The sequence below is a fragment of the Passer montanus genome, unplaced genomic scaffold (assembly GCF_014805655.1).
Source record: "Passer montanus isolate IOZ18808 unplaced genomic scaffold, ASM1480565v1 scaffold4, whole genome shotgun sequence".
In the NCBI taxonomy this organism is placed as follows: Eukaryota; Metazoa; Chordata; class Aves; order Passeriformes; family Passeridae; genus Passer; species Passer montanus.
Window position 1 is genome coordinate 8270416 of NW_024368818.1, and position 21222 is coordinate 8291637.

The following is a 21222-nucleotide window of genomic DNA, read 5'->3' on the forward strand; positions in this document are numbered from 1 at the left end:
TCCAATAACTTTTTCTTGGTAATGAGCCAAACAGCTGTTTTTTCCAGAAAAGACTTGGTAAGCTGAGGTGTATAAATCAAACGTTTGGAGATAGCTCCTTTTCCAGTTTTGGTTTTGGCTTATGGTGGGCAGGATGTGACGGTACTGGTATGAGGGATGGTTGCTCCCTGTGACAGCAGCTCTTGAGGTTTTGGGCTGTGTGGATACACACCAGTATCATCTTCCCAGCCGCTGGTCCCTAAATATTGGCAGTGAATTAGCTCTCCTGCACTCCAGCCGCATGTAGTTTTGTTCCTAGGTGAAGGACTAAGGAAATGTCTAGATGATCCTTTGGTGCAAGATCATAACAATAAAAGAAGGCCACAGCCAAGAATTTTATGTGCCTGGAAACTTTGTTGAATTGCAGTATCTATCCACATGACATCTCTGCAGCATTCTGATGCCAAACCTCCACAGAAAATCCTAAGCACTTACAGGAAAGATCCCCCGCACTTCAAGTTCTCAGTACTTTCAGTATGCATGACTTAAATTACTTTCCAGACTGGGAATTTTGTTTCTCAACTTGGGTTTCATCTAAAGGATGTAAAGCTGCCCTGGTGGCCCTACTCGTGTTCTGCCTTCATTCCAGGAAAAGATCTCAATGTCTTCTGGTCTCCTTGCATCAGTGCTGTGGTTTTCAGCAGAGGAAAACTGAGACATGGGGGCAAAAAGAGGCTATGGTGTGCTCTGCTCTGGTTTGAACTGTCAGAGACTGATAACAGAGTGCCTTGGAGTAGAAAGTAGAAAAGCTGCTGGTCTTTAATTTTTTGGCTTAATCTCGAGTCCTGGTCCTTGTGCCAAGAATTTCTCCTGCATTTTACTTCCATCTATTCCTTTGAAAATGGACAAGCCATTTTTGAAGCAATATCGAGAACCTATCTGTCCATTGAGAGGAGACAGAAGTGGTCTGAATTTTCTTGAGCAAATAGAAGAATCACAACACAGGCTTCTGTTTCCTTGGAGGAGATTAAGCTGTGTCCTGATTTTGAGAATAGAGATAATTTTTTAGCTCTTAGGTTACTGTACAAAAAGGAACAGACTACTAACAATCATACTTTAATGCAATGAGATCTGCCTTTTTTTTAAAAAAAAATTAAGGTAACTTTATGGTATTAGGTATTTAGTGTACCTGCCTTAAAGGGACTGAAGTATCCTCACAAGCTTTTATCTTTGGGCAATTGGTTGATATATGGACTCTAAGAGGCAAAAAAACATGCCCCTGGCAAATGCAGTCCAAGGAAAGAGTGTCTGTTAGAATACTTTTGCCAGACTTTCCATTGTAAGAAGTGACCTTTCACTCCCTATCAGAGATTTTAGATCTTCAATGCTGACATAGAGGATAAGGAAACATCACATCACAAGAGAAAATTGCCTTGATTTGTCTTATGGAACAGATCTCCTTTTTCTGCCTAATGTCCCAGCATGTGACCTCCACTCTGTAATTGCGTATCTATCTGCTACAATATGTTCAACATGAGAAGACTTTCCCCTTTTCATTGGATTTTCTTTTTCCTTCTATCAACATTTTTTTTTCTGTAAGAAAATTCCATGTCTTGTTCAGACATGGAAGTACTTCAGTGAAACAGTTTCTAAAATAGTAAAACAAATTCTCTTCTAAGACTTGAACTGTGCCAGGCTTACAAGGCAAAAAGTCTTTGTTTGATTGTAAAAAACTGAAAAATAATGAAGGGAAAATTGAAAAGGATATATTTTTGTATATATATGAAAATATATTTTCAGGAGAATTTGAAGGAAGCTTCCCATAAGGTCTACTCTCTTAAAGCCACTGCCTAAACAGGAAAATTCAGTGTCTAAGTTCACAGGTTGCTATTTCTTTGCAAAATATTATGTGCCGATGTCCAGTGTTTGTGCTTAATAGAAATTGTGTCTCTAATTGGCACCATCTTGTCCAAGGCACTACACAAGTTTTATGTACCAGCCTTCTTACAAAGATGTTGGCACTCACTGCAGACATCTGCTTCAGTTATCATGTTTCCCTTCAGCTCTTTGCAGCACCAGGAGAACCATTTCCTTCTGTATTTTTTTTTCTTATGGTTTCTCAAGGTTTTGTATGTTTTTATGCTCACAATCATGTGGATATATGCATTAGTCTTACTGCACATCATTAGAGCTACACATTCTTGATACACACTTTTTCTTCTTTCATACTTAATTATGAAATCCCAAGGGAAAAAATACATAAATATACAGCATTCAGTTTGCTGTTGGTTTAAGAGTCCAACAGAGGTGCATTGCAACACTACCACCCATCAGGAAAGAGCTAGCATTTAACAAAGTGTTTTATGTGTTGCCCTAACATATGTTACTTTTCTAAAGACACTTTTGCTTTACTATAAGACATTCAGGATATTCTTTCACGTAGAAGAAAATCTCTACCAAGAAGTCAAAAGCAAGTAATACAAGTCACTGCTAAAAGCAAACTGCTCTGAGTTTGGTATCTTTGTAAACATAATTAAGGAATTGTTTTCTCAGTATTCATCTGTGGAAGTCTGAGCAAGGCCCCCACTGCAAAAGGAGAGCCTTCACCCCACCAAACTGCAGTCTTCTTCTTCATTTCAGGACTGGTTTTTTAGTTCTGTATGCAAAATGCCGTTATGATGGTGACCCTTTCACAGGGAAAATAGTATTATTAAATGCAAATATAACTATGCTTATTACAGTGAGAAGCATAGAGATATGTTGTCTCTTTGAATTATATGCCTGGACTTCCTTATCAAGTGGTCATTTAAAAGTCTCATAAGTGGTCTTTGCTGAGGTCATGTGCAACCACAGATTGCATACTACCAAGACTAGTGGGGTTGCTCTGCACAGAACCACAGGCAGACTACTAACCCTTCTGTTACCAAATAGATGATGGCTCTGAATTGAATTTTAGATGTCTGGAGTACATCTGTACCTTCTGTACACCTTCTGATACCTTCTGTACTGGTGTTGTGCCCTGGCTAATTTTTTTCTTTAAACTAAAGCTCAATTTTGTTTCTTTTGTAAATCCTCTACGGATATATTTTTCTAGCAAAGATCTGCACACAGCTCAGGGACTTGGAGTGAGCTGATTACATGTGAGGTCTGAATTTAGCTGAACATGCACAGAGCATCTTTTGATATTACCTCTGTGACAGAACAGGTCATGCTTTAAATTTGAGCTGTGATGTTGCTTGGAGTATCTTTCATGCTCCTGATAAAAAGAAGAGGCCTGTTAATAAGAGAAGGAGCAGGTACCTGGAGCTTCTTCTTTGACGTCCAGTGGCAAATCAACCAAGTTGATATTCTTTCATCAGCTCCCGTGGGATTTGGGTTCACTTTAATTGTTCATTTGCTGGGTGGCAAGTAACATGTTAGGTGGTGTTAAAATGCTGTTCTCTTTTTTTGGGTCTTGATCCAGCAAACTCCTTAACTATAAGTTAGTTGTGTTCTTGAAATAAATAGGGTTATTGAAGTTGTATAAAACTGAGAGCAAATTGAATTGATGTTTTGGATGTATCCACTGCCTTAATATACTCATACATATACATCCCTATACCGGATTGGCTGTTTCTCATTTTAGTGCCTCTGTAAGAGACAATTTGGATCTTTTAGCCTGGCTGGGAGTGTGCTATACCTCTTTTATCACTGACCATCCCAATCCTTTCCCTCCTTTGGTTTGCCTTCTGAGAGAACTGCTGCTGAATAGTGATGGGAGCTGAGCTGATTTAGGTGGATTAGACCTCTGTCATTGAAAGGACAGAGATGTGTAGGACTGGTACTACCATATGGGATTATATTCTTCATTAGAGAGCTGAAGTGTGATGTTGTGTTCACTGTCTAGGATTCATTTTATTTTTTATATGCATTTAAACAAACAAACCCACAAAAAAATAAAAAACAAGTCCAAAAAATGCTCTATTTTTAACAAGGAAAATGACCTTACTGCTTTACATCTTCCCAACAAGCTGTGACCAGCTATGGCATACAATATTTTTACAATGAACTCTTGTCATCTTTTCATGTGATTTACACAGAACCTTATGCATAACAAAGTTTATGCTTATTGTAGGAGGGTGGGGAGTAAAATGCCAGTGACTTCCTGAACAGGCTATGATAAATACAACTTGCTTGGCATTCCTGTCCCTGAGATGAACTGATTTGTGGTCTGGATTCAAAAGTGTTTTACTGTTCTTTGCTTCTCTGTAGATTCAGCTATTTAGATCAGGCTAATTTTCAACTGGAGGAGATGAAGAGCTATTTTTCTCCCTGAAGGTTATCTCATTTGTTAAAAAACTGGTGGCAAACCACTGACTGCTGTCTTTTTTTTTTATTTAAGACAACAGCAATGGGGGAGGAGAGTTATATCTGGAAAACTCCCACGTGCAAAATCCTAAGGTACTTTCCTGAAATAACAAATACTTTCATAAGTAGTAAAATGAACTTCACCATGGTTCTCAGAAACTCTCTTCTCAGCTGTACCAGAGGATGAGCTCATGAGGTTATGCTCCATGGCATTTCAGAGGGTGTATTTCTTGTAATAATACATTCAGAGTATGGTGTTTTTTCAGCCTTTACTGCTGTATTGAAGTTGGTTGGCCAACTTTCCCAAGGGGAGGAAAGACAGAAGCAAACTTACAAATAAAACAACACATTAGGAAGTGTTGGAAGTGTTGAAATTCCAGAAACCTTAGAAGAGTGGATCTGAGTATTCCATATTGTTGGTTAGGCTCTTAGACAAGGTTATTTTCGTAATTATTCTTCTTTCTAAAGGAAGTGACACTTATAGACTCTCCTTGCTGGATATATCACAGAACAGATATCATATTAGCTATTATCAGTTAGAAATTGCCTTTTAGGTTGGTTGGGATTTTTTATATTATTATTGCCATTGTTTTACTGAAGGAATTCATTGTCTATTGAATAATGATGGTACAAGCAGACTTCTGTCTGTAGTAATAGGCATGTCATGACTAGGAGGAGTAGCTTTAAAAGCAAAGTGTTGATATGTTGCTAAAGCTCACAAGGAAGTGCAGGCATCCAGAGAAAACACAGGATGAAATTTGTCTTTCTGATTCTTGCTGCTCCTGCAGCATGGCCTCGCTGGGAAAGGGAAACATTGGATGCACTGGGCAGCCATGGTGGGGACTGTCTTGAGACAAGCACATTTTCCTGAATACATTGAACTGTACATCCCAGTTCCCACTCTGACACCCATCTGCACTCCTTGCTGGAGGAGGAAGGCAAGCACTTTGGAAAATGCATTTGCCTTGAGCATTGAAATGGAGCTCCTCTAATTTGGGCAGCTGGACTGTCATGTATGCCATTATGTTTAAAATTAATGGTTGCAAAAGAATTAGGGGAAAAATAAAAGGAGAGATTAGTTCAGATAAATAAAATATAGAGCAAGCTGCTTCACAATCAGCACAGACTCTCTACAGGGATTTGCCTCACCAAAAAGGATGTCTTCCAGATTCCTTCCCACTCATCTTCCTTATGAGACAGTTTTTCTCCCCCAGTGCAAGGATGTGTTTGTGGCTTCTGCCATCTAGAATATCCTCCTTCTGTGCATGGCCTAAATGGCCTTTTTGCCTTATGACTTAGCACCTGCTTTTATTCATTGTGAAATGATTTCATATGCTTTTTAGTAAATGTGACAGGCAGTGCATTATGTACTGTCGTGTTTTATTTACTCCCATAAAGCATTATGGAATACAGTTAGAATGTGACATCCAGGACATGGTATAGTGCTGCATGGTGTTGTGTTGCAACATGGGACAGTTCACTGCCTTGAAAGATACACTGTCTTTGCCTATATCTTTTATTAAGTGCTTTCTATCCCGACTTTCCCCGTGGTAAATGTGTGATTTCCATGAGTTCCCCCCAGTGTATCTGATGAGGACAATACTTGTCTGCTTGGAAAGGTTTTATTTTAGTCTCATAGCTTTGTTGATACAAAAGGTATGAGTGTTGCTCACATCTCCTCAAGCTGTTTCCCAGATGCTTGATGATTCCTGTGGAGCCAACCTCCTAGGAGCAACTCTGTGCTGACTGTGTTTTATCTGTGAAATCCTAATGAAAATCACCTTAGAAAATTCTGTGGTGTTTGATTACAGTGCTGGCTACACCACTTCAAGTTGTAATTTAGTGCATGGTGAGGAGGCTGAGAGGGAATCAGGCTGTTTCAGAGCTCCTGAAAAGTCTGCTCCAGCATCGGGTGAAGGTTCCAAATAGCTTTAGATTTCATCCCATGTGGCTGTAGAAACAGTATTTATGACCATTCTCATCAAACATACTTTCTTTCTTTGTGGAAGGGGCTTTTCCTCAGAGTGGAGTATTTGAATATCCCTTATTTTACTATAGTGAGAATTTTATCCCCGTGCTTCTCTCCAACCTTTCTTCCACAATGACTTTATAATTGCCGCATTTACCATGATGGAAATAACAAGTTATTGTGCTTTGATTTTTAAACTTCATAACACAGGCAACTCTATTGCTTCATGTACCTGTACAGCTTGGATACTGCAGAGCTGTGCCAGCCATGACATTTCAGCACTAGTCTTGGTCAGGTGTGACTGCCTTGCAGGCAGAGCACTGTAGTCTGCGCAATTCAGATTTTAATTTAAATGAAAAGCTGTGACAGACCCTCTTCTTGATGTACAAGAGAGAAGGTAGTGTTCATTCTCAGTTGGGGTGGTATGCACAGATGTTTTGTTTGGGGGTATGTGTATGAGCACATTTTAGAGATACTGTCCCCAGAATTCTAATTTCAGCAGCTGACGACATGAGACTAAAGCCTGTGCTAGAACTGCCTGGGAAAAGGGAACCTTTCCCTCAGAATAATGAACCAGATTGGACCACACAGTAAAGTGCATGGTGACAGAAGGAAAATGACAATAGTTCACTGTTCAAGAAAGAAGAGTAATGGACTCTCATCTACAGGATGAGTTTTGCCATGCTTTACTGCAGTAATTTTTGTTCTGACTTAGGGAAGGGTTGTTTTTCACTAGAATTTGTTATCATCAAATCTGGTTTATTTTTATCCCATTTCTTGGATGTTTTGGATAAAGTCCTGTGAAATAGTGTCCTCTTAGTGTACTGGGTGTTTTCAGAGTTCAAAGGTCCTCAGGATTTCAGTAAGAGCTCAGTAGTGTTGGCTGGACATTTTGTTTCATTCCAGATCAGGGGAAAAAAACCCCACAGATGTCTTTTTTGCCCTTTTTTTAGAATAAAAGCAAATACAAAACAGACTTCAGCATAGATGTCCCTGATGAAAATAGCAACAAAACTAATAGGTGGGTGGTCTTTATTTTCACCAAATTGTCACTTTTCCAATGCAAATTGTTTGGTTAAAGCAGAATGAAACAAAACTAGTTCTGCACTTTTTGAACCAGGGCTATGTTTGCTTAGAAAGGGTGGCTCAGAGTGTGAGAGCATCTTAGAAAGATGTCACAATTAGGTCTGTGGAGATAGTTTTATAAGAAACATAGTACTTTTTTCTCCTGAGTTTCAGGTTGTTTGGAAGCTAGAATTACTGTGCTGTCAGAAGAGTACAATGAATGGTTAGACAACCGTGCTTTGTTTACAGCGGCATGCAGGGAGGTATTTACAGCCAGGAACCAGTGAAAAGCAACCTGAGAAATAGATGTACTAATCAAGAAGTTTGTACTTTTTGTCTGGATTCCTGGTTTCAATGAGCATTTATTAAACAAGTATATTTATTTCATATAAAGAACTTAGAAAAATTCAGTCACATGTTAGATTTTATTTCAAAAGTGAAAACTTAGATTAGTGTGTGTGACAGATAGCTGTGACTGGTTGCTTTGGTTTTGTATTTCCAGTATTCACAGAGTGGCCTGGTGGAGATATTTTTCCCCCATTTGTTCTTCTTCAGTAGCCAGATTCAGGAGAAGTATGCAGTTTTCTATTTCTATTGCTTGCAGTAGAACTGGAGGTTGACGTGGCATTCAGCAAAGTGTAGTGATGTTCAGTTTAAGATAAATACACCAGAGTTTGGGTGTTTACATGAAAACAAGTGTCCAAATTCATGTAGATCCCCACACATCATGTGGGCTAGGAGCACAGGTAGCTGTCCCAGAGGTAGAGGCTCAGAAGTACATGACTTGACTGGGAACTGAAACCTGCTGTGATCTGAATGTTGCCTTGGAGCCTTCTGATCCTCAAAATTTCTCCACACTGAAGTTGTCAATGGACAGAAAAATGGTTATTTACAGTTCTTTGATGCAAACTGACCCAAATTCCAGTATCGCAAACATCTGGGCAGTGCAAGTGCCTGGTGCAACTGAGAAGACATTTTTTACTTTTAGAGGTCTGAGTCTTGACACAGTTCCTGTAATCCTTGGAGCCATGGATTTACAGCAGCAGAGGTTTTACCTTGGTAAAAGTAAACTTTAGGAACAATTAAATATTTGCTCAGGCAAAAGTTGTGGAATTTTAATTAAGTAAAGGCTTGGCTATTTGTCTTGAAGTTACTGAGTAAGATGGTTGATGGGATAGGATCTGGCCTCAGTTACATTGGTATAAGCATGGAGTAGCTGTTTGAGTAACCAGACCATAGGCAGAAAATGGTTCAAACCATATAAATAAAATAAAAAATTACCTTTACATATTTTATATATATTTATAAATAAAATCAAAACATGGCCTTACACATGTTTCTGAGAGGAAATACTTAAGCACAGTAAAGAAATTTTAATTCAGCCATACTCACTTTCCTGCAGCCCTTCATTGCTGCTTTTGTTTAGAGGGCATTGCTCCCCAGAGCACAAAATTTGGGAAGCAGGACTATTTACTTTTTTTATTGCAGTCTGTCTTACGTCATTGTTCTCAAGCTTTTATTAAATTATTTTCTTGTTTTAAAACCAATGTGGTGAAAATGAACTTATATAATCAATATAAATGTAAAAATATAATTGTACATTTCTTGTAAAATAAAGAGTTTATATACTTGAGCTCTCTTGTTCTTACTGTTTAATAGGGGATTGAATTAAGAGAAAATACAGTGTACTTTCCATTTAATAACTGCTCCTAGATCCAACATTTTATAGACTTGAAATGCTAATAATTGTGCTGTGTTATAAACTGTTGTGTTTTTTGCCTTCCTGTAACTGGAACAACATACTAATTTCTACAAGTTGTGACTACTAACAGAGAGCAATCACCTCACAGACTTGTACCGAAAAGAAGAGACCATCAGCGTGGCAGGGAACGGCTGCATCCACAGTCCTCGCTTCCCCAGCAGCTACCCCAGGAACCTCCTGCTGACGTGGCGGCTCCACTCCCCAGAGAGCACCAGGATCCAACTGGCTTTTGATAATCAGTTTGGGCTGGAGGAACCCGAAAATGAGATCTGCAGGTGAGTGCCAACTGAAAGTTTGCAAAGGGTTCTTAAGACCACCTTTGAGCTCACTGGCATGAGACTGCGCAGCAAAATCAGAGCATCTCTAGATAGGTCTAGGATGTCCTTGAAAGGAGGACAGACCTTTAAGGGGCCCTCCCAGCTGAAATTAGTCTTTGAGTTCATAAATAAACGGAGCTGTCCTGGACCCGAAGCAGTTTTGTCAGGTTTTAATAGTATAACGTTTTAAGCGCAAGGTACTTGTATGCTCAAATCCAGCTATCTAACAACATAGGTGCTGCTTTAATGGGATTTTGTCCTCTATCACCTCTGTCACATTTCAGCTAGGCAAGAAACATCTTTTTCAGTAGGTGGAGGGCTCTAGAAGGTTTGAGTGAGTAGGTAAGCATTTATATTTGGGTGTGAGGGACAGATAAAAATGTATTGAAAAACAGAATTATGTTCAAATTACTTGCTTATCTTTATTTTTGCTCTTCACTGGTACAATGCCTTTTAAAACTTTCAAATGTAGGTCCACAAATGTCAGTGTACTGATGCATGCTGATGTATCTGTAAATCTGTTAAAGCCTACCCTATTATATCCCAGTTGCTTTGGTTCCCCTTTTAAACAAAAGTGACCTTAAGCTAAGCTGATCTGGCTGATGAACCTGGGTGGATAAACTGTTTTGCATTAGTAGAGTACAGAGGTGAATCTTGCCAGCATTCACTAAAACAGTATAAATCCATGTGTTTATATTTCTTTTATTCAGCCCTCTTTTCTGTGGGAGAAAACAGGCTCAGGATTCCCATGCCCTCCAAAAGGCAGATTTCTGTGATACTACTTACTTGAAATGCTCAAGTCTCAGCCTCCAACTCTGTGTGATCATGTTGTTACTTACACCTTATCTGTGCACAGAACTTGGTTGTTAGTGTTCCTGCACACCCAACCTCTTCTTATCTTATCTTTGTCAATTAATTTGTGTTTGTAGGGCTTGGCATCTCTGCAGGCATTTTACAGGATGGGTTTTTTTCCTTATTTTTCTTTGTTAAATTTTCTTTATTGCTGGTAGAGGGAACCGTTCCTGCAGGTTTGTTTTCCATGTAGTAATAAAAGAATGCAGCCTAAAATTGGCTCTCCTTCCCTGCTCCTTGGCAGGTCTGCTCTGGTGATGTTGGTCCAAGATCAGCAGCAGAGTCAGTAACAACAGTAACCTCCCAGTACCCCAAATGCTTTCCCAGATTCAGATCCTAAGGCACACAGAAGCAGCCTGTTAATATTTACATTGTGGATAAACTGTGGCTGACCTTAAAGCATTGCAACTTTGAAACAGAGGACTAATTTACTGTGGGAAAAAAAAAAAGATTAAGTATTCTCTGTCAAAAGCCATTAAAGGTGGTGCCACACTGAGGGAAAGTCAAGCTGTTACTGGCATTATGTGCTTGGAGAGCATCTTGGAAGACAGTCTGCTTGCTTTTTCCAGGGCACCTAATTTAGAATGCAGAGAAAAGCAAAGACCTTCCATCATCCATAGTGCTGGAGAAATATCACATCCTTTTCTGCAGTAAAACTTTCCCTAGAGTTTCTGGAAGGCCTTTATTTGGGTAGTATTACTTCCAGAGCAAGGAATTTTTTGGTCAGACAGATTGTGATGGCTTTAAGTCTGTTAAATACTGTATGCAGTTGGATGTTTTGCTAATGCTCAATATATTTTCCAAAACTAGATCCTTTCTGCAGCTTCAGTCCCTGACAATCCCTGCAGTGCTGCTTTAGCAAGACAGCCAGGACTGTTTTAATTGAAATGAATGCTGAGAGCTAAGCATATGCCTGAAGGCTGGGCATATTGGACAAGTAATTCAGCTCCTCTGCACCTTACCTTGCTTTTGTATTTGCTTTTGACCTTAAGCTTTTTTCTCCAGAAACTTCCTAGTGTTTTCTTTCAATTTTTCATTAATGCTAATTATTGTAATTTGCATACTATTAAGTCTGAACTGATTGAAATTCATCCAGGCTGAGGAATGAAAAGGTATATTTTAGCAGAGCTATATTTCTTCAGAGCTTCTGAAGAAGGAGAGGAAATATTCAAGGTCTTACAGAATGTTCAAGAAGTGCTGTTAGCATTTCCACAGGCACTTGATAAGAGATGATTCTGAAAAGCAATTAAATTACCCAGCCTCTGAGGCTCCTTGGATGCACAGAAGCAACTGAGAACACACCTACTTCCATGATCATTGCAGCAAAGCCTCTGCTGTTGAAAGCAGATAATCCTTGAAAGTATCTGGATTTTCCCTGGTTTTGCTGCTTAGTCTGGCTTCTGACATTCAGAACTGGGGAGGTCAGTCAGGACAGCTTTCACCAAAGCTTACAAGGTTATCTCCTGTCGAACACCACAACCCCTTGTGTTGCAATAGGCATTCACAGTTCCCTGCTTCCCAAGGGGCCGGAGTGGATCCTTGGGAGCTCTGCTGGGTACCACATCCATCGGCACCAGGGAGTGGGAGCTTGGGTTGGTGGAGGGAGATTGAGACAAGTTTACTTTGCTTGGAACTAAATCTTGGTGTGCTTCAAAAAAAGAATATTTCAGCAGAGTTTGGGCATGGTGGATCTGTTATTTTCTGTTCTGTGCAATTTGGCATTGGTGAATATAAAAGCAGCAGAGCTGATATTCTCAAACCACATAGTACTTGTGGTTTTTTTCTTATGGGCTCTCAGCAGAAAAACAAAAGTAGGTCTGTTATTTACAGAGCTATTCAACTCCCACAACTGGGCAGGGAGGAGGGTGCTTGGCCCACAGACTTGGGGGTGGGAAGCAGTGCATTGCTAGCAAGAATCACTCAACAGTCCTGAACTCCTTCTTTGGAGGGAGCAGATGCTTTGATAATAGAAAACATTCCTGGTAAAGACCTCCAGAGTTTTAAGGCTTAACTGTACTGTGAGGATGGCACTCAAGCTGCCCCTCTTGTCATCACCTCTGCCTCACTGGCAGCAATGTGTGGGGCCTAATTCTGGCTCCATAGATACTGAGAGATATTTTTTCATAGTTCTAGTAAAAGCAGAACTTCATTCTATGTCCCCTTTATTCTCCAGCTCAATAACTTTACTCGTTTATTTATTTATTTATTTATATGGTCATTTATACCCAAGCGGGCGAATGCGCAGGCTGGAGCAGTGAGTGCTGCCACTGTGTCCCTTCATCCTTGGGGTTTGGTGCCTTCTGCTTCTGGCAGAGCCTCTTTGGGCTCAGGTATCAGTGCTGTGGCACGGGTGCCTAGATGTGACTTTTGATATGCTGTTTCATTTTCCCTGGTGACAGCATGCACATGAACTCCCCGCTGCAGCACGCAGAGCAGCAGCATGCTTTCCTACTTGAAAGCTGGACATAAATATTTCCAAACCAGCTGCAGCAGCAATGTTCCACCTACAAGGAAGGTCCTAAAAAGCACCTTTCAGTATTATGCACTGCCCTGTGTCCATCCAGCATCTCCCTTTGCTCCTGGCACAGTGGCTGCCCTCTCTAGCCCTCTGACTGACAGAGCAGGCGGGCGCCTGTGGCTGCTGCTGCTGCTGCAGGGAGTAGGGTGACCACCAGAAAGTGCACAAGTGCTTGCAACTGCTCAGGTTGGGCAGCTTGCCTTAAATAATATTTTATCAGGTCTCTAAATTATTTACCCACCACATGAAACAGAATGGGTATGCTTACTGTATACTAAGCTCATGCAAGTGTCTCTTATTGCTCTTTTAACGTGGTAGCAAATACTGTCATGTTCCAGGAGCACAGAAATCAGTCATTTGAGTACTCAGGCAGTAGTTTGCAGCTTAGTGTATTTAGTGGCACACAATCTTGTCCACCATTTGTAATATTTAGTCTGATGTTTTGGAGAACAGGGGACAGTTGTCTTTGTGTCTCCAGCTGTGCTCCTGTCAATTTGCAAACACTGTCTGTAACCAGAGTCAGCAGAAATTGAGTCTTCATACTCTTTTTCAGGTATGACTTTGTGGAAGTGGAAGATGTATCAGAGACCAGCACAGTTATTCGAGGACGGTGGTGTGGACACAAGGAAGTACCTCCAAGAATAACATCAAGGACAAATCACATAAAGATAACTTTCAAGTCCGATGACTACTTTGTGGCTAAACCTGGATTCAAGATATGTTACTCTCTTGTGGTAAGTCTCCTAGGGGTACTAGGGATAAGAGACAGCTTGCAGTGTAAAAGAGCATCAGTTCTTGAAGACTGGATGGCGTAGCTAAATGTGGGATCAAAACACTAAATGACTGAAAGTAATTTTATTCTAGCAACTGCATTAATGCAGATCAAAGTATTTCTGACATTGTGTCATTAAATATAAAATAAAGTCAAGTTCAGTTCAAGATTTACTCTAATTACATGTTTCAGAAGCACTAACACTTTCTACACTAAAGCTGCACTGCCACTGCCTTGAGAGATGCTGCAGAAATAGCAAAGAAATGGCTGCTCTGTGAACCCCTTTTTCATGTTCATTCGAGGTCAAATAACAATACCTTGAGGGGTTATGACTGTGATTCTCAGATAAAGAGTAGTTTATCATGTATTCAATAGAAGTCTGCATGCAAGACAGTGTGCTAAGGCTCAGACTGTATTTTTAATCAGATATCAACATACCTCTGTATATGCAGAAGCATTAGTAGTGTGTCATGTACTATTACAATGAGATGAAAATCTCCTCTTTTTTTTTTTTTTTTTTTTTTTGGTTTTGCTTTTAGGGAGCGGGAATGCTCAGTACACTTAAGTAGATTTTGATACAAATATGTATTGCTTTGCATTGCCCTGATTAATATTATAATGCTTTTGGTGCAGTGTAGCTCGAAAGAGGCAGATTTTGCAAACACTCAGGAAATGGTAAGCAATAATTTATTATACTGTCATCGTTATATTTTCCTATCCATCATACTTCTTATTCCCTTTTTATTCAATCCACTGTCCTTTAACAAGAATAAGAAAGCCTGGAATAGCAATAACGTTGTAACAGGAAAGATTAATTGTTTGAGTCATTTAACTTCCTCCTCTTGGCTTTGCATGCATGTATGCCTGTGTGTGCTAAAAAGAGTCCATCAACAGCATATTGTCAAGACAGAGCAAAGCTATAAAGATTTTGCTCCCTTGCATTTAAATTGTTAGGCTTCTAGTGGAGTAAGGCATTAAATTGTAAGTACATCCTGAGCTCTAATTTGAAGATAATCTACTAAAACTCAGATTCAGGCAGAACAGTCTATGAAAGACCACTGGGCATAAAAATGAGAGTGAAGCAGCAGCCTTTCTTTACACTGTTTGTATTTCAGCACAGCCACAGAAACTCTGCTGCATTTAGCAAGTTTTATTCCAGAGAATATACAGATAGTCTGATAGTATTAGGCTTTCCAAAAATGAATGTTATCACTCCTAAGACACAGGACTCTGTGCACTAGAAAGCTCAGAAAAGGCTACTGTATTTATCTAATTTCAAAACTAGGGAGTAAATTTGCAATTTGCAATCTGAGAATTTGCAATCTAGCAAATCTATTTACAAGAATAATCTCTAAGTGCACCCTCTGAATGAAATACTGCTTTATTTCAGAGAAGAGCCCTGGTGGTTGATGGTATTTGTGAGATGGGGAGTGATTTTCAGTTAACTGCTCTTGAAATTCCGAACCATACAACCTAAAAGTGCAGCATGATTCTGTGCAGAATCAGCCCTTTTTCTATAGTCCCCACAGTCGCCTGTTCAGAGATATCCTGAGCACTGCTGACCCCTGAAGGTTGGACTTGCTGTGTGTTTCTAGTCAGTAAACCAGGGAGCATTAATGAAGCATGCAAAAACATATGGTATTTTCTATGAGATGAAATTAAGGATCTTTACATTGCCTTTTTTCCTTCACTTCATAACCTTCTCCAATAACAGGCTACTTTCTGGGGCCTTTCTTGGAACATGGTGCACAAGATATGCACAAATCTCTTCATTCCCTCGCTCTTTCTTATATTTGAAGTTTGGATCTGTGTGGTAGTTGTTTATTTGTATACCAGAGTCTGATAATTTTCCAGAGAAAATAGGTGATTTGGAATTTATTGATCAGCTCCATCTTCTGTGCATCATGCCAGAATGACTGGGTAAATTTCTCACAGTTACTCATGCAGCCAAGCAGCCTTGCAGCCTGACTCTTTGGCCTCTCATTAATAAATCTTCAAGGAAGTCAGTGAAGTTCACTACATTTGATGCAGATCAAGCTTTTACTTAGGTCAGCACTCTACATAAGGCACAAATAAGTCACCAGAGAGCTTAGCAGAAACGTCCTTCACTATCTTTATATATTTGTTTTTTTCTATTAACTGCACATTTCAGTGCCATTTAGTGAAACAGAAGGGGATTATTTTTCTAGAAAAGACATAAATTAGACTTGTATGACTTGTATCACATTTGCCTTTGTAAAACAAGGTATAGAAAGTAAATACCCCATCTAGGATGAAAGGGCTCGATGGGATTAGAATTCAGACTGATTCTGGAAAATTAGTCCAAGAAGATACAAGGATAGTCTTCAACAGTATAAGGTTGAAAACTGTATGGATACATGTGAATATTTAACTGTCCCAATATAAGAGACAAGGGACAGGGGAGAAAAATCTATAAAATAAAGTCTGACCACCTAAAAAAATTTAGCAACTTTTGCTTGTCAAGGCTGTCTCCCTCCACCTTCTTCCTCCTCTTCCCTCATCTTCTGTATTTTGGCACCTCTGCCTCTACTCTCTCCTCTGTGGGCCTGAGGGACTGAGAAGGCTGGAAGGGGACCAGTAATGATGGTCTTGAAGGCAAGGGACGGGTCCAGCATGCTGCTACATGCTGCCTGTCCCAGATCTGCTCTTCCCTCACAAAAGTATAGCATTCACTGGAGGTGAATCCACTCCAGGGTGGAACTGACTCCAGGAGTTTGTTAATGATTTGATTGTATCCCACTTCCCACTGCTGACCTCAAGTTGCCTGAGTCAAAAATGTCCTAACCTCTCTGGAAAAAGTCCCTCCTCCTGTGTGCTGGTTGCAGGAGGTCAGTGTACACAGCTGGAGGCTGGTCTCTACACTCCACACTTCACGTTCAAAGCCCCCATCTGTAGATGTGTGGTTTGTTGGCTTGGTCTGGGTATTTGCACAGAAAATTATTTCCCTTGAACCTCTTTAAAAATTGCATTTTTCTTTAAGGTTCACAGATCTAGAGCAAAAATGGTCTGGAGCAAGACCTAGACAACTATTAGGCATGAGCCTCATGTGATTGCAAATTTGTATGAAACTCCTCCCTGCCATTATGATTTAAAGCCATTATTTCTTAATATTTTTGAATCCTTTTCTTGAGTTGCCTTAGAGATACTAAATTGTATTGTAGAAAGAACGAAAGGTATTCTTGAGTGGTGGGGGGTTTTTTTTGTTTGTTTTTGTTTGTTTGTGGGTCTTTTGGGTTTTTTTTTTGTTACATTATTTTTACTCTAAGGACATAATCATTCACAACAGTGTAGAAATCCACGAAGCAGAGGAGGATAAATTTATATAATCCCCTTTTTCCTTCTGAAGTTCTTTCAATGTCATAATTCTGGAAAGGGATGTTAACAAGATTTGGTCCCATGTTTTACAACTTCATTTGCATGGACATTTAGTGAAAGAGTCTAAGAACTCATTCAGGAACATGTTTCAGCAATAAAGGTGTATGTTTGGAATTAAAATTCCCAACTCTGCATCTAATTTAATTTTAATGAGACAGCTAGAAAATGTTGGATTCCATTTGCTAATTAGAAACATTATTTAAAGTTTATTGTAAAAGGCACATATTTGTTATACATTTATAACAATAAATTCCTATTGCTGTACTAATTGCTTGATTAATCCTAAATGAAATCCATACTTTGGAATTTCGACTAAAATCTTTATTGGAAGCAAGAGGTACCAAAAAATCTAGGAACATATCTATATGTACTTGTATAAACATGTATATATATAAAGGTGTAAGGTTACTTATACATCTTTTTTACATACATACACGTATACTTGTAGATATGTGGTATTAAACAGGAGAACGTAAGAGCATTTCTCCCAAGATAAGCTTATGCTTCAAAATATCAAGGTGTTAAATCTAAGTAGTTTGGGCTTGTTTAAAAATTAAGTTTTTTGGATAAGGGAGCCATAAAAAATTAATGCAATGAAGGAGGGAGGAACTTTGAGTTTGGATTCTTATGTGAAATTTTATGGGGAATAGCTTTCTGCTAAACACTCTGTATATAGGTCACCACACGTACAACCGAAAAGAGAGCATTAGTCACAAACAGGGGTAAGACACTACAATAAAATTCAATCACTTTTCCATACAGAGAATATTGACCAGTCAAAGTTTGCTCAAACTCTAAGCTTAAACTGTTTAATACTTGCCTATTAAGCTCAGAAGAAAACAAACAAAATTGTAAGAGCAATCAGAAAATGAAAATGGGAAAAATAAGAAGCTGATCCTGATACTTGTACTCACTGCTATCACTCTGAATTAAGTGACTGGTTCCCCATATTTTACTACACTTCTCTGCACAAGCAGTACAGCAGCAGGCTTAAGGGTTTTTTAAAATAAGTCAATAAATAAATGCCCTTAAGAGTTAACACAATCACAAAAAGACTCACCAGTGGGAATACAGATCCATAAAGATTATAAGGAATGATTAATTCTAAGCTGAAGCCAGTCAGGAAGCTGCATGAGTCTGCTGCTGTACTTCTGATTTAGCTTGTCACTTCTTTCACAGAATGGATAGATAATTCATTTCTGTATCCAGGACAAAATATTCTGCCTAAAACTCCATGTAATATATCTCATGTGACAACAGGAGTGATAATAGTGCACCTACACCTTCCCTGCTATAGATAATCCACAGAAGGAATCCCAGTAAATTGCTGGGAGTACAAAGGAAAGAGAATGGGGTGGAGTGGCATGTCTTGGTTAATAAAGTGGTTGAACATGAAATAGATTTCACAACGAAGAAAGAAGAACTTAATTGTGAACTTTTATCAATTCTTTTGCCACTTTCTCTAACTTCAGTTTTGGTTGCCTGTCTATGCTAGACAGCGAAGACTTTATAAATACAACCCAAATGCAAAACAACAATCTCTATGATGAAATATCTATTTTCTTAAGTTTTGACATAAAACTATTTTCTGTGTTTTGCTCAAGGAAAGTCGTTGAACATGAAATAGATTTCACAATGAAGAAAGAAGAATTTAATTGTGAACTTTTATCAATTCTTCTGCCACTTTCTCTAATTTCAGTTTTGGTTGCCTGTCTATGCTAGACAGCAAAGACTTTATAAATACAGCCCATATGCAAAACAACAATCTCTATGATGAAACATCTATTTTCTTAAGTTTTGACATAAAACTATTTTCTGTGTTTTGCTCAAGGCATACTATCTCCATGAAATTATCTCCCAGAGGCTCATCTTTCAGGAGAGAAGTAATTAAGTCCTAGGCTCTAATTAGATGAGACTTGCTCAAAATCTTTAACATTACTTCTCCAACTTCACACAAGCAGAGAATTTAAGAGATTATCTATGCACCTTTCTTTTTTAACTTTGGAAGATGTTAAAATTTTTAAACACCAACATAAAATGACAGCATGTTAAAAAGAGATATTACTTCTTGGTGCATCTTGAGACATGAAATATCTCAGAGTAATTTTATATGGGGAGGAGGAATGCTTTCTATTTAATAAGGGTTCCTGAGAATCCAGCAATCCTCAACCTGCTGTGTAATTCACAGGACCTAACCTGTCCTTCAGCAAAGTTCGATGAAGAAAGGAAGGTGGCATGGTAGAAAAGCAAAGCAGTGTGGTAGACAGGCCAAGTTCTGGTTCTCCCAGGAATCAGACAGAATAAAAGATAGCAAAGGATAAAAAAAAAAAAAGAAAAAAAAAAGAAAAAGTGGCAGCCAGATAGTTTGGCAATAAGGAAAGGGTATTTTTGGATTCAGGGTCATGTCTGGATGGTCAGTTTCACAGGCAGCACTGGCTGCTCCAGGGACAGACAAAATTTCTAATTAAAAGATTCATAGTGATATTTGCATGAAACCTTTTTCTGCCTTCAGTAGAATGGCATCCTGTCACACCTTCCAAAACCCTAAACCTTTACTGACTAACTTCTAAGTCTCATCCGCCCGATCGCTTTTCCTCCAGGGTGGAAAAACTTGCAGGTTTTCAAGTCTGAGATGCACCAGCTGAATGCAGCACATGAGTCACAGGGAACCTGGGGGCTGCAGCCAGAGCAGCCCAACCTGACATGACCCAGTGCTTCACAGTCAGTTGTCCCGGACTGCATTGTCCCCCAGTGTTCCCTAGGCTGTGGTCTTAACATAGTCCTTCTCTTGCCAGCTCTTCTTAAGGCCTGATGCCCCTTCCATGTTTATTCTTGTCTCAGACACTAAGATTGGTTCCAATCCTTGTGCTGTGTGGCTCTCTAAATTTTAAACTTCATTGGGAGTGTCCCTGTTTTGTCTTAGTTTTTAAAGCCATTCAAAGTTCAGAGGTTTTGGGGAGAAGAGGAATCACCGGCCAGCTTGGCACTAGAGGAAGCTACAAGTACTAGAGGGAGGACTGATACAGGATCATCCAGGAATGGCAATGAAACAGTGGCAGCAGCAAAGACAAAGGAGAACAGTAAAATACAGTCCAAATTCAGAAATAAAGGTTTTTGTGGGTAAGGCAAACACACATAGTAGAAGAGTCAAGTCCACAGAGAGAGAGAAGGCAGCAGAAACACCAAAATGCCATGGTGGGAGAGATAGGTGAAGCCCCAGACAAGCAAATATTCTTGAACGTGAAAGGAAAAATTACAAAACCAAAGGACAGAGAGGCTGTGATTAACAGTATCAAACTTGGCAAGCACACCATGAAAGAAGGAGCTTTCCCTCTTTGCTAGGATGGTGTCCACATGTCACTTGTTCATTATAGTCACATGAATGCAGTTTCACTTGGACTGAAGAGGGTGAATGGCAATAAGGAAACATTTTTAACAAGGCAACGAAGAGAAGGAAAGATTTGCATAACTCAGAAGACTCATGGTGGCAAGATTCAGAAGGAAAAGAGGAAAATTAATGGGAGATATTAGAGAGGAAGTGGACTTGAAATAGGAAAGACTGTGTCCAGAAAAGGAGGGAGGGCAGGTAGAAAGCAAGACAGAAGTAAGACAATTTTGCTAGATCAACCTCTTCTAGCAATACCTGTGGCTGTGAGGGCTGGGTTTAAATATATTTCAAAAGTGGGGACATGAATGAGGAATTGAGTTATGGCCAGCAAAATACAGACTTTCTTGCAAGGAAGATAGAACCAGAAGCAGTGGGACCATATAAACACCCAGAAGCTCCCGGAAACTGTCAGACTTCAACTGATAAAACAATTGTTTTAATCAGAAAGGAAAATAGACTTTAATGCCTGTGTTTTCTCAGCTGCAAGCATGTGTGCCTGGCAGTTTTGTTGTTTGAACAGCATGAGAGAGAACTGGCCATTTGCTCCTCTGTCCTTGATTTGTTGACAGCTCTGTTAAAGTGTGGCTTCTTTGCAGGATGTTATCATTGATCTGTCTTAACATAGCAGTAGTCCTGTTAATGTCCAGTTCCTGCTGAAAATGCTGTATCTTAACTCCAGTCATGTGCTATACACTGGATGAGAATTCACCAAACTCGTGGTGGTGGCCGAGAACGGGGAAATGCAGCACATTGTACCTTCAAAGTACTGTACAAACACAAATGTGTTATTTTCAAATCCAGTATCCTATCTCAAATAATTTATTCTAACAAGACTTAGAGACATTTAGGTTCCTTTA

The 21222-nt window shown here is 39.4% G+C and overlaps 1 protein-coding gene across 4 annotated transcripts in view; it reads left to right on the plus strand.

The window, feature by feature from the left end:
* The window catches only part of PDGFD (platelet derived growth factor D), a 137633-nt gene that overhangs the window by 70197 nt on the left and 46214 nt on the right, over positions 1–21222 (plus strand). Inside the window, exons 2-4 of one of the 4 annotated variants that reach the window (XM_039718547.1) lie at positions 9193–9397; positions 13363–13543; positions 14215–14256. In XM_039718547.1, the coding sequence (XP_039574481.1) occupies positions 9193–9397; positions 13363–13543; positions 14215–14256 (428 nt within the window). The remainder of the gene's footprint in view (positions 1–9192; positions 9398–13362; positions 13544–14214; positions 14257–21222) is intronic. The other 3 variants (XM_039718548.1, XM_039718549.1, XM_039718550.1) reach the window with 3 other exon arrangements.